General features: G+C 38.5%; 1 protein-coding gene across 1 annotated transcript in view; it reads right to left on the bottom strand.

The window, feature by feature from the left end:
• Positions 1-702: 702 nt before the first annotated feature.
• Positions 703-12,706, bottom strand: part of Otulin (OTU deubiquitinase with linear linkage specificity) — a 36,103-nt gene continuing 24,099 nt past the window's right edge. The window contains exons 9-10 of the mRNA XM_015490462.2: positions 8,866-9,135; positions 703-6,329 (exon numbers count right to left, since the gene is read on the bottom strand). Of these exons, the coding sequence (XP_015345948.2) occupies positions 6,135-6,329; positions 8,866-9,135 (465 nt within the window). The 3' untranslated portion in view covers positions 703-6,134. The remainder of the gene's footprint in view (positions 6,330-8,865; positions 9,136-12,706) is intronic.

Below are 12,706 nucleotides of genomic sequence, written 5' to 3'. Positions count from 1 at the left end.
AGGTGCTCCGCCACTGAGCCCCATCCCCAGCCCCTCAGCATTTCTTTGACTATGAGGAAGGCACAACTCTGCAGGCTCATCCTTCATCCTCTGCTCTTGCAATGCCTGTGAACATCTGGCCCCATTTTTAGATTATTAACTTCTTTCAGTGACATCCTAACTCATATACAACACATATAAGTTCTTGCTATCACATTTCCAGTAGCTGAAATGGTTACAGCTGGCCTCGCTCAGCAAACACAAGCAAGGCTGGGTCAGGATTTGGGCTGCAGCCCCGCTCTTGCAGGCTCTAAATCTATTACATGCTGGCATCTCACTTAATCCACACGAGCATCCAAGATAAGACGACTATGCAAGGTAGAGTTGAAGACATTGAGATTTAAGGAGGTTCAGTAATTCACCCTCACTCAACCCTGCTAGAATCGAGTAGTGGGACTGCTCATTAATCCAGGTCTAAGTCCAAAACTGTGCACCGTTTTTGAAGGTATGTGCTAATCACTTCACCTCATCTAACTCTATCTCTGCCCAACAAGGCCTCCCCAGAATTGATTCCTGCACTCCAAAGCGCAGGAGTGAGATCAAGAGTCACTGACCTGGACACCACAGGCCTGCCCGGGGGCGCTGGAAAGTTAAAGCATTAGATCACAGTCTGCCAAAGTCCTCAGAAGCAGGCATTTAACTACAGTGACACAGCCAGGCTTCTGAGTTTTATTTTTTGAGTTTATTTTTAGTTATTTATTTTTACAATCCTCAGCATCCAGGTTTGCTAAAGGGGAATCAACAGCAAAACCCAAGAGTAGGAGTGGCCCCTACAGTGAAGACGAGAGACTCAACAGGTGACAGGAAACTCTTGCCCTATGAGCCAGGAATCTGGATGAGTTTGCCAATGAGAAGTAAGGCCTCAAACTGTCCAGAACCTCAGGGGCATGTTTTTCAAAACAGGAGAAATTTTTGGCAAGTTCAAACATCTTATAGTGTAAACAGAGGAGATGATGTTAAACAAGCCAGAGGCTAGCAGGGTTGGGTTCCCACGGGTGCTCTCCCTTCACGGCAGACTCCCCCATGGAAGAAAAACACCATCAACTCTGGCAGAAGTTACAACATTGGGCTGTTATCCTCCTCAAATCCATAATATAGAAAGTTAGAAACTGCCAAAAGCAAGGTAACAACACCAAAAGAGTATTACAAACATAATAAAAATGAGAAGAGATATCCCTAAATACATTAATTCTGGCTGTGTTCCCACACTGAAATACTCCCAAGTCATCACCATCACTATGGATTCCTGAGGTTCTTCTAAAAGGTGCTGTATTTTTAGCACCACTTATGTGAATATAAATCAAGGCATTTTTCAATATATAAGTGAAAGTTCCTAAAACTGAGTATAAAAAATTATTTTGAAGTTATAATTAAGCTCAAGCACCCTTGGTTACTAGGAATATAATTACCAAGACTGTGGATATTTTGAATCCAGTGTTCTTTCTTTGTATTGACCCATATTTGACAATTTCATTCCTGACCCAAAATTACACCTAAGAAATCAATGGGCTTAACTGAAATTAAACTCCAATCAGTGTCCTCCTCCATTAATGTTACGTTACTGAAGCCTCTGGGCATTCAAAATGCTATAAGGAGGCCTGGGAAGAGAGACATAAGAAATGGCCTACTGATATGATGTTTCAGAATGATTAACATGTTTCCAGACTTAATGGCCGCCACATCTTCAATATACATACCAATTCATTTTACCATTCCCAATTATAAATTTCAATTTATTGTTTAGGAAAAAAAATACAGAATCACATGGGACAGCTCACATCCACCCTCTCAAAATACTACTACGTCCCAAGCTATGGGGCTACCACCCACCTAAAGAAAGGAATGCAGTGACTGTAGGCCAGCATGGGTACACTCAAAAAAAGGTACCCACATACCTCTTCTGGTAATGGCCAAACCCACCTGGCTCCTACAGATACTACCTCCAGGAAAAGCCCAGGGTAGCAGATGGCCAAACCATCTGCCAATTGAATTTGATGCTTTTCATGGCTCTAGGTTACAAACTGAATTACAAGACCATTAAATCAATATTATAAAATCAGTTGCCTATGTCCTTCCCCACAACCTCACTAAACCACTGCACAAATCAGTACGGGCTCCCTGGTCTCTCCATCGCCCTAGGAGAGATCACAATGTTTCCCAAAGAAGCTATGCATTAAAGACTACACTTCTCTTAAATAGAGGATTTACATTTTAGAAATATGAATTTGTGGAATCCATGCACATAAGTCCTCCCATTCATTCAGATTCTTCTCTTTTTAAAACCTAAGCACAGGGCTGGGGTGTGGCTCAGTGGTAGAGTGCTTGCCTGGCACATGTAAGGCCCTGGGTTCGATTCTCAGCACTATATAGAAATAAAATAAAGATATCGTATCCACTTACAACCAAAAATATTTTTTTAAAAAACCTAAGCACAACTAAAAAGAACCAATTAAAAAGAAAAAAAAAAACTAAGCACAGAAGATCTTACCTTCTGTGTATTTACTGCTCTGTTATTATGACACTTTAAAGGTTATTCTAAAATCAGTTCCTCATCCTCACTTCTCTTCATAGTTCCTTAGGCCATATTTTTTATAGCATTCATTTTTTAAAAAAAACTATTTATTTATTTATTTATTTATTTATTTATTTATTTTTTTTTTTTTTTATGTGCTGCTGAGAATGGAACCCAGAGTTTCACATGTGCTAGGCAAGCACTGAGCCACAACCCCAGTCTCTCCTTAGGCCATTTTTAAATTACTTGATATTTTACCCTGCCTTGTTATACTATTTGGGGATTTTATATGTTTCACCCACATTTCAGATTCACATGCAGTGAAGGCTTTCTATTTATTTTTCTAGCAGTCACAGATCTTAAAATTAAGGCATTTTTTGTGCATACCAGAAGTGATTTCCCCCCTGGTTTATGCTTCTGAAAATATTTTCTGGTCTTCAAAGGGGAGAATCTGTAAGTACTGCTTAAGAAAAACACATTAAAAAATGACCAAGCCATGTTTTAATATCAAAAGAAGACCCAGCTCTGTAAGTCCTATGTATATGTTCAGATGGCAGGGGCACTATATCATTAAAGATGACACTGCACCTCAGTCATTAACTGGAAAGTCTTCATAAAAGTAAACTACTAACTCTTAGAACAGCACCTTGGGATGAGGGAAAGGACAGGAAGAACAACACAGAGCCTCTAACCAAAGGAAGGAGGAGGGAAAAAAAAGATGAAGCCCATAAAAATCTACAAATGCTTCTTCCAAAAGAGGTGTTATCAATTCATTTGGCCTCAGATTTTACCTGATAAACTCTAAAACTAGAGGGGAGTGGAACAAAAGGATTCAAAACCAATATTTGCTCTCCTTAACCAAGGAAAACATCTTAGTAGACATTAAGAGAATTTATTATAGTGTAATAAAAGTGTAAGTGGCTATATAAAGAAAACAGGATTAATCCTGCTCTGTGTGCACTTAAAACATTTTCATTCTAGAGAGAAGGAATGGTGACACTGCAGACCAAACCCCACATATGCTCAAATCACAAGCTGGAGACCATAGCTGCTGCCTATTCCCTGATACTGCCATCACTGATCCTAGTGCAGAGTGGATGCTGTACATCCAGCAGTTCAGGCGAGGAGGAGAATCTGAAAATGTTCTGGAAAAGAAATGTTAATTCCATGGGACACGACACAGAGAAATGCTTTTAGGTTTAAATGTGCCTTAAAGGAGCTCAAAGGTTTAAGTTCTGCCAATATCTCTAAACTTCTGAACTCTTGCAATATAAACTCTTAGAAATTAAGCATAGTGTAGTTCTCACTACCTTGCCCTCTTCTAGAACACCATACCATTTTAAAGATCCCTCTAAGTAGATTATTCTCTTGAATCCATTTTTATCTTAATTCAATTTCTATACTATTGATGTCACTCCACCAGCTCAAGACCAAAAATGAAAAATGAAATTAAGACTCTGAACAACTAAAATTGAATACTGCAACCAAAAAAAAAAAAAGAATTTTTAAATGAATTAATCATTTCTATTTCATTAAGTACTATTTCTTTGAAAGCTTTCTTTTCTGATGTTATTCTGCTAAACCTGGATGACAGTCTGATAGCACAGTGTGAGAAGGTCTTTGGACAATAAGCAACATAAAATAAACACCCCCTTTCAAATTTTTACCAATGTGGTGGCTAAAACTACAATTTCGGTAGATTTAAATATAAAATGTAAGCAAATTGCCCAGAAGTCCAGTTCAAGTTCACTAAGATTAGAACATTTTCAAAATGCATTAATCATGAGGTTTAATATCGTATTATTCACATTCAATAATGTATATGAACCAATGGTCAGATTCAATATATCCCAAGGGCACAAATCCCTATTGCCAAGTATAATCTAAATATTTCAAGCTGTGCTCTAAAAGAATGCTCATAAATGAATCATATAGTTGCAAATACTAAACTTGTCAAAGCCAAGAAGTCATTATTATTACTTTAATTGGGCTTCTAGGTACCTCCTTATTTAAGATACCAATGTATTTCACTGTGAAAAGCACAAAGCCTCTCTAAAGTATTCACATACATTTATAGAATCTGATTCAAAATGCTAATTGATACATGTCTAGTAAAATGTGGTGAATATCACCAAGTAGGTACTAGGAAAAGTACTAATGTAACAGTCTGAATACTTTGTGCAGGCTGAGCTTTCTTAAGACTTAATTTTTTATTAACAGAGACACAGATTTTCAAAAGTGTAGAAAACTTATTAATCATATTAAATTAGATCAAATAGATTTTAATTATTATAAAATAAGCTCAGTACTTGAAGGAAACATCAACTCCACAAATGTTGAGCCAATTCAGGTGCCGCCAAAAGAATACTGAAGAGTGATGTGTCTGGTTCACATGAACAATGACCACAGTACACATCCCTTGCAGACCAGCTCAGCAGCACTTTCCCCTTTAGCAGCTCCAGTAAACACCTCACCTGTGCCCAGCAGGTCATCACTGCTTTTCTCAGGCCGCCCAAGCCAAATCAAGGACACATGTGGCTCAGCCACCCTTCTGCACACTGTTGCTTTAGCTTGCTCAGGAAAAATCTCAGGTTGGTTGCTGTTATTTATCCCCTGCCAGCAGACAGGGTATCAGCCCATTACATGGATCTGGCAATGATGCTACCCTTAAACACCGCATGAAAAGGGCAAGAGAAGATCAGGAGCCCAGCTTGTCCCCACCTCTGAACTCTGAGCAGTGACTGAAATCATATGACCTTAGATTCCTCCTCTAAACACATGGGAGGATATAAACTCTGTTTTAACTATAAAACTGTGACTCTTTGGAACTTTAGAATAATTAACAGCCCCTGACACTGGAGTACAACTACAAGAAACATTCATCCATGCTAATAGGGACCTGTACCATGTCCCAGACTCTGGAACATTGGGGACAGTAGACACCTGTAACAATCACTAGATTCCACTGTATCTCCTCCAAACTTGAAAAAAGCCTCCAAACAACCCACTCTGGGGCCCAATTCTTCATCTTCTATGAGACCATCTGCTTAAAATAGCATTACTTAATATGTAAGTCCGAATCACTGCTCATCCCTCCATAAGAAGATGAGAATATCAGAGCATGGTATGACTGTGCCATTAACAAATCTCCCAGAATTATACCACTTAAGCAGACTGCATAGAATGATCACTACAGACACCCATTTCCACCAAAGAAAAATTACCATCTTAAAACTTAAAAGCCAGTTTACCAGTAGAGAGAATTTTGACTTGAGACATGAATATATTCTTCAAAATGAGTTTCCTCTAATACAAAAGTATTTGCTTTATGGAAATGCAGTATGCACTTTCCAAAGGTATGCTCTGATGGTCCCAATGAAACACACTGGGTCCCAGATAAGGGAAAACAGTTGTTCTTATTATGAAAAGTTAGTCTTCAGAACACCTCAGTCCAACTTGGTTCCCAGGGGCCCAAGAGTTCTCACAGACTGTTCTTAGAGACCAGCAGAGGCCTGAGGCCCAAGCTGAGGAGCTGCCTGTGCACTTTTGCCATGTCCTCAGACTGTCCAGGCAGGTGAGTCTCTCACAGACTTGTCTCCTCACATACTCTGACAGGGATATTATAGTGCCGATCATCCTCAGCGATGAGGGTCACCACCGGCCAGTCCTTGGGTGGGTCAGTGGGATAGACTGTAATGAACTCTTCAGTGTTGTACTTGGAGAGCCGGTACACCTGGATGGTATGGCGCACAGCATAGGCAAGAAGGAACATTTCAACCTGTGGAGAAAGAGCAAATGGGATTCTTAAGGAAGCCACACCAAAAGACGGGGTCTAACACCATGTTCCATCTATTACCCTGACCACGCACACAGTAGTGGCTTATACTGCAACCTTTTTCCTCCTCTCCTTTGGACTCAGTCCCAATTCTTATTTAAAAAAAAAAAAAAAAGGAGATAGTCAAGAATGGATCCTACATTTGGTAATACCCAGAATATATAAAGAATACTTACAACTCAACAATTAAAAAAAATATAACCAGAGGCTGGGGTTGTAGCTCAGTGGTTAAGCGCTTGCCTCACGTGTGAGAGGCACTGGGTTCGATCCTCAGCACCACATAAAAAATAATAAATAAATAAATAAATAAAACAAAGATATTAAAAAACATATATCTCTAGCTTAAATACTGGGCAAAGGATTGCAAAGACATGTCTCCAAAGAAGACATGCAAGTGGCCAAATTAGCACATGAAAAGATGTTCAACATCCTATGTAATTAGAGAAAAGTAAATCAAAACCACAATGAGATACCACTTCACACCTACTAGAATGGCTATAATAAAAAAGCCAGGGGCTGGGGTTGTAGCTCAGTGGTGGAGCACTTGCCTAGCATGTGAGAGGTTTGATCCTCAGCATCACATAAATATAAAATAAATAAAGGTATTGTGTTCACCTACAACTTAAAAAGTAATAAAAAAAATATTTTAAAAAGCCAGATGACAATGGGGAGTGACTCCTTAAAGAATACAGGGTTTTCTTTGGGGGTGATGAAAATATTTTGGACTTCATAGAGATGGTGATCCCATAGCACCATAAATGTACTAAATGTCAATGAGTTGCATACTTTAATGATTATTTATGTTATGTGAACTTCATCCCAATTTTTAAAAAAAGATAGTCAAAATGCTGGTAAAGATGTGGAGAAATGGGACACTAATTCATGGCTGGTGGGAGTGTAAACTGGCACAAACTATTTTCAAATGCAGTATGGCTATTCCTCAAAATGTTCAACAAAGGATCACCATCTGCCATAGCAATTCTACTCCTAGGCATATAATCAAGAGAACATGTGTCCACACAAAAAATCATCCCTGAATGTCCACCGCAGGATTATTCCTAGTAGCTAGAAGGTGGAGGTAACCCAAATACCTGTCAAAACTAACAAATGAATAAATACAATACTTTCATACAATGAGATGTTGCTTTTCAATAAAAAGGAATGAAGTACTGATCCATGCAGCAGTATGTGGATGAATCTTAAACACATTATGCTAAACAAAGGAAGCCAGTCACAAAATACCACACAGTATATGACTCCATTTATATGAAATGCCCAGAATAGGCAAACTAGAGACAGAAAGTAGCTTTGTGGTTTCCCAGAGCTACAACACGGAAGGGAGAGTAACTGCTAATGGGTTTGAGGTGTCTTTTGGGGGTGGTAAATTGATCTAAAATGAGACTGCAAGTGGTAGTTTCAAAACTTTAAAAGGGCGAACTTGTTGATATGTAAATTACATTTCAAGAAAGCTGCTATTAAAAGAAGAATGGACACTACTGTAGAAGACCTTGTAGGATCTCATAAAGGACTAACTTCAGTCTGACATGCAAACCACACTCTCCTAGGCTTTTTATTACAAAGTATTAGCAATGGTTCAGGAGATGTGAGCAACCCACATTATGCATACAGATAATTTTTTTATATTAATCATCCTGCCTGGCCCAGCAGTGACACACTGAGAAAAACAATGGAACAGATTTCCACCCACCAGGATGACTCAGCGGGAACTCAACTCAGCTCTCTACTCCTTGCAATATCTGTCCTGGCACTCGGGCCTTTTAGGAAAAAGTGGTATGAGAGTCTGCCGTGTAAGGAGAATGGGGCAGCCTCAAGGGTTGGCTATTCAAGGTGTGGTGACTCAACTATTGCTTTAAGAACAAGACTGTTATGGGCATCTATGTAAACAAGACCTTCAAATGGCTCCTCCACATGCTTCATTTATGTCTACCCTTCCAGAGCCAAGGGTACTAATTATATCCATCACCCCCAGAAGAAAAGTCCAGAATAATACTGTTAATGATTATAAAACAGGACTACACATCTTCGAAATACCTCACTTGAAAGGGGAGAGGTCAATTCCCCTCCTCTTGAGAGTTGAATGGATTTAGTGTCTGGCTTTTAACAAACAGAATATGGTATAAGTGCCTGTGTGCGACTTCCCTGCTCTCTACGTGGACCACTCTGAGAAAAGTCAGCTGCCATGTCATGAGGACACCCAAGAAGCCCTATGGTAAGGAACCATGCCCTCCTATTAACTGTAAGGACTAAGGACCTCTGTCAAGAGCCATGTCAATAGGCCATGGAAGTAGATCCTTCAACCCCAAGGAAGACTGTAGCCCCAAATAACATGATTAAATCTATGTGACCATCGGCCACAACCACCTAAGCTGCTCTTGAATTCCTGACCTACAAACACTGAGATGTTTGACAGTTAACACTGCTGTGTTTTGAGGTAATGCACTCCAAAGACACGACTCACCTGTTCAAGGCCACCAGTGTGTCCCACCTGGTTTAAGTGGTTCCTCAGTAGCTGTCCAGGGTCATTCGATGTGTCCCGAGCAAACAGGAGCACAGAGAAAAATGGTACTTCCTTTCCCTTCTCTTTATCATCATATAGTTCAATGGCTCTGTTTAGCATTAGAAATTTTACAGCTTCATAGAGGCAGTATTCCTCTTCTTCATTTGTGAACAGTTCATCACAAGCCATTTGCCTTGCTTCAGCAGTTCTCATTTCAGCCAGGCTTGCCCACTACAATAAGGAAGTTATGTAATAGTTAGAATTTTTGTTCTAAAAATCCCTGGTATACTTCCATATTATGAATACAGAATTATGTTCAAAAGTAGGGACTATAAATCATCCTAATGTGGCCACAATGTTTTTAAGTTTCAGATCAATCAATGGTACTCTTAAGATCACACAATTCCTAGTTCAGCCTTTCCCCCACTAATCTAAAACAGAAGCACAATGCGATAAGGAGAAGCCCTGGGCCACGGGATGAACTTCTGACTCCTCTAACATCCCAGGGGATGAGACTGAACTAAGCAGGCAGAGATACTAATGAAAAAGCTAACGTGTCTATGTGAGGCCTGTGTGTGGAGCTGTATGTAGTAGGAAGCTAAAACTATCCTTTGAGGGGTTTTCACAAACAGTGACCACCCAGAAACAAAACCTACCATCTAAAATGGAAGATGGCAAAGAACACTGTGGGATCTTTAGCTTATTAAACTTACCCTCTAACCTATTAAAAATATACATGAGCTTCATATTAAATAAATCCATTCTGACTCCTGATTAAGAATAAAGCAGAGTATCAGGTATTCAGTTAGTATAGGCAAACTTCTTAAGTGAACAAGAAAACCCTATAAATATATGTGCTTTTAAGTTATAGTGAATGAGTAAAGAGATGACAATATAAATAACAGTCCTTATGAATAATCAATAATTTGTGTACCTTTCAACAGCCATCAGAGATTTTAAATTCAACAAATTTTAATGGTAATGACTACACAGAACCCCCCAAATATTTAGGTTAAAAGCTAGAACATGTTGTCCACATTTCATATTTTCTATAAGTAGACCAAGTTGACAGTCCAGAGCATGGACCTGGAGTCAGAGAATCAGGATGGAAACAAGGCCTCACCACCAACAACTGATGGCTTTTGCAGAGTGTTTAACCAAACTCTGGGCCTTAGTTTCTTCATCTATAAAACAAGGCTGATCATAACACCAACGTCAAGGTTGTAGCAATAAAACAACCTGTGAAACTTAAGTGTACGTCATGGCACAGAGGACAGTTAGTAATACTGGCTGAGATAATTAATGAATAAGTTTAATGTGATTACAAACTGGCCTCACCTAAACAGTCCCAAATATGAGACTTTAATTATAGTAGTCATACCCAATAAAGCAAAAATAGCATTTCACCAGATCCTTCTTATTACCTATAGCTCTGCTAAGCACTCTCCCACTCACTCACACAGGGCCACAGCCCTGCCCTCAACCTTCCACTGACCCAGGAGTGAGAAGGCACAGGCATCCAGTCCCCAAAAATCCTAAGTTCCACTCCAACAGGTAATGAGAACAGACCCCCTCTTCCTTTCTCTCTCCCACTTCTTTACAGTGGAAGATGAAACTTCCTTTGACAGTGTACTTTCCAGTAAACATTTCTTATCTTTGTATTAAAAACTAAGTTTGAGAAAGTCAGGGCCCCAGTTTATTCATCAAAAAAGCATTAACCAAATGTCTATTATGTATCAGGCTTGCTGCTAAAGGACTAGGTGCAAAGGAAGAAATAGGGTGTCTCTCGGGGATTTCAAAGTTGAACAAGGGCAGAGAGACTAAATTTGAGTGAACAGATCACCACTTGAGGTGATGCTAGGAAGAACCTCTTTCTAACTTCCCTTTACCTGACCCCTCCTTCCACCAACAAAGCCTGGAACAACTGATGGGCCCTAAGCTCACTGTACCTAGGAAGGGAACTCCAAGTTGCTCAAAGCAAGCAACTGAGAAGTCAATGCAGGCCCACATACACGCAGGACATCTAACTCAGAGGAGAGAGCAAAATCACAGGGAGAATTTTAAACACAAAGTTTAAAACACCAGGAAGCACAGACCAAGTTCTCCCAGAATTGTCTCAGACAAATTCTTAGGACACTTTTCAAACAATTAGTTACGAAATCTCCTTATTGAGAAGTCACTGGAAACAAAGTTAAGTATTTAAGATATAGGGATAGAATATTAAACCATAACTGGGAAGAACTTAATAAGCCTGAGTTAGTTTTATTGCTATATAAGAAATATGAACTAAATCGTATCTCTGAAACTTATAAATATGAATCAGAACAAAGATTATATTTGTTAAAGTTCACCTTTAAGAAAGTTAAACATATTGTTATAGATACACTAGCATACAACATCTCAACCAAGAATAGATAATGGTGATATTCCTCCATTTTACCAAAGACCTCATGGGAACAGTTTGCATTCACTTAAAAATTTGAGATTCCATCTTACTCCAGTCAGAATGGCAATTATCAAGAATAAAAGTAACAATAAATGTTGGCAAGGATATGTGGAAAAAGATCCAATCATACATTGCTGGTGGGACTGCAAATTGGTGCAACCACTATGGAAAGCAGCATGGAGATTCCTTAGAAAATCTGAAATAGAACCACCATTTCACTCAGTTATCTCACTCCTCAGTATATATCCAAAAGACTTAAAATCAGCATATTACAGTGATAGAGCCACATCAATGTTCATAGAAACTCAATTCACAATAGCTAAGCTATGGAACCAACCTGGGTGATCTTCAACAGATGAAAGGAGGTATATATGAATGGATATAACAGAAAATTAGGTATATATACACAATGGAATATTACTCAGCCATAAATAAGAATGAAATGATGGAATTTGCCAGGAAATGGATGGAACTGGAGACTTTATGCTAAGTGAAATAAGCCAATGCCAAAAAACCAAAGACCAAATGTTCTATATGATATATAGATGCTAACACACACTAAGGGTACAGGAGGGAAGAATAGAAATCCATTGGGTTAAACAAAGGGGAATGAAGAGAAGGGAGGGAGAACAGGATAGGAAAGACAGTAGAATGAATCAGACATAACTTTCCTATGTTCATATATGAATACACAACCAGTGAAACTCCACCCCAAGTACAATTGCAAGAATAGGATCCTAATGAGAATAAGTCATACTCCATGTATGTATAAAGTCAAAACACACTCTGTCATGTATATCTAAAAGAATAAATTTAAAAAAAAAAAAATTCTAAGTAGTTATATAGATAATAACGCCCCTATATATCAAACTATATGAATTGTAGAAAAGCATTTTCCCCATTGGATTAGTTTATTCTTATCATGGATACAATGTAAAAGTGAAAGACAGCTATTCATGCAACAATAAAGACAAGTTTCTGGAACAATATTTGTAAAGAGTAAAGTGTGTGTGGAAATGGGCACTATCATCAAAGGCATGTTAATTAATTAGAGGGCCTTTTTGAAAGAGTAGTTGACATCAAAATTTAAAATGTATATATTCAATTCATAAAGAGCTAAAAAAAGTAATGTATACTTGGATATATCATATGGTATCATTGTGGTTTTAAAATGCATTTTAAAATGCAAATGAGTGGTGTCATGTTCTATGTATTCTGCATCTTTTTTATTATATATTGTTCCAAAAAACTTATTCTTAAAAAAAAAAAAAATCATCTAAAAACTAGCCAATTCCAGCCTCTAGAGTCCTGAGCCAAAATAAAATTCTTTTCTTTCCAAAATAAAATTATTTTCTT

This window comes from Marmota marmota, unplaced genomic scaffold (assembly GCF_001458135.2).
Source record: "Marmota marmota marmota unplaced genomic scaffold, marMar, whole genome shotgun sequence".
In the NCBI taxonomy this organism is placed as follows: Eukaryota; Metazoa; Chordata; class Mammalia; order Rodentia; family Sciuridae; genus Marmota; species Marmota marmota.
This window is presented reverse-complemented; position numbering and strand designations above follow the sequence as displayed.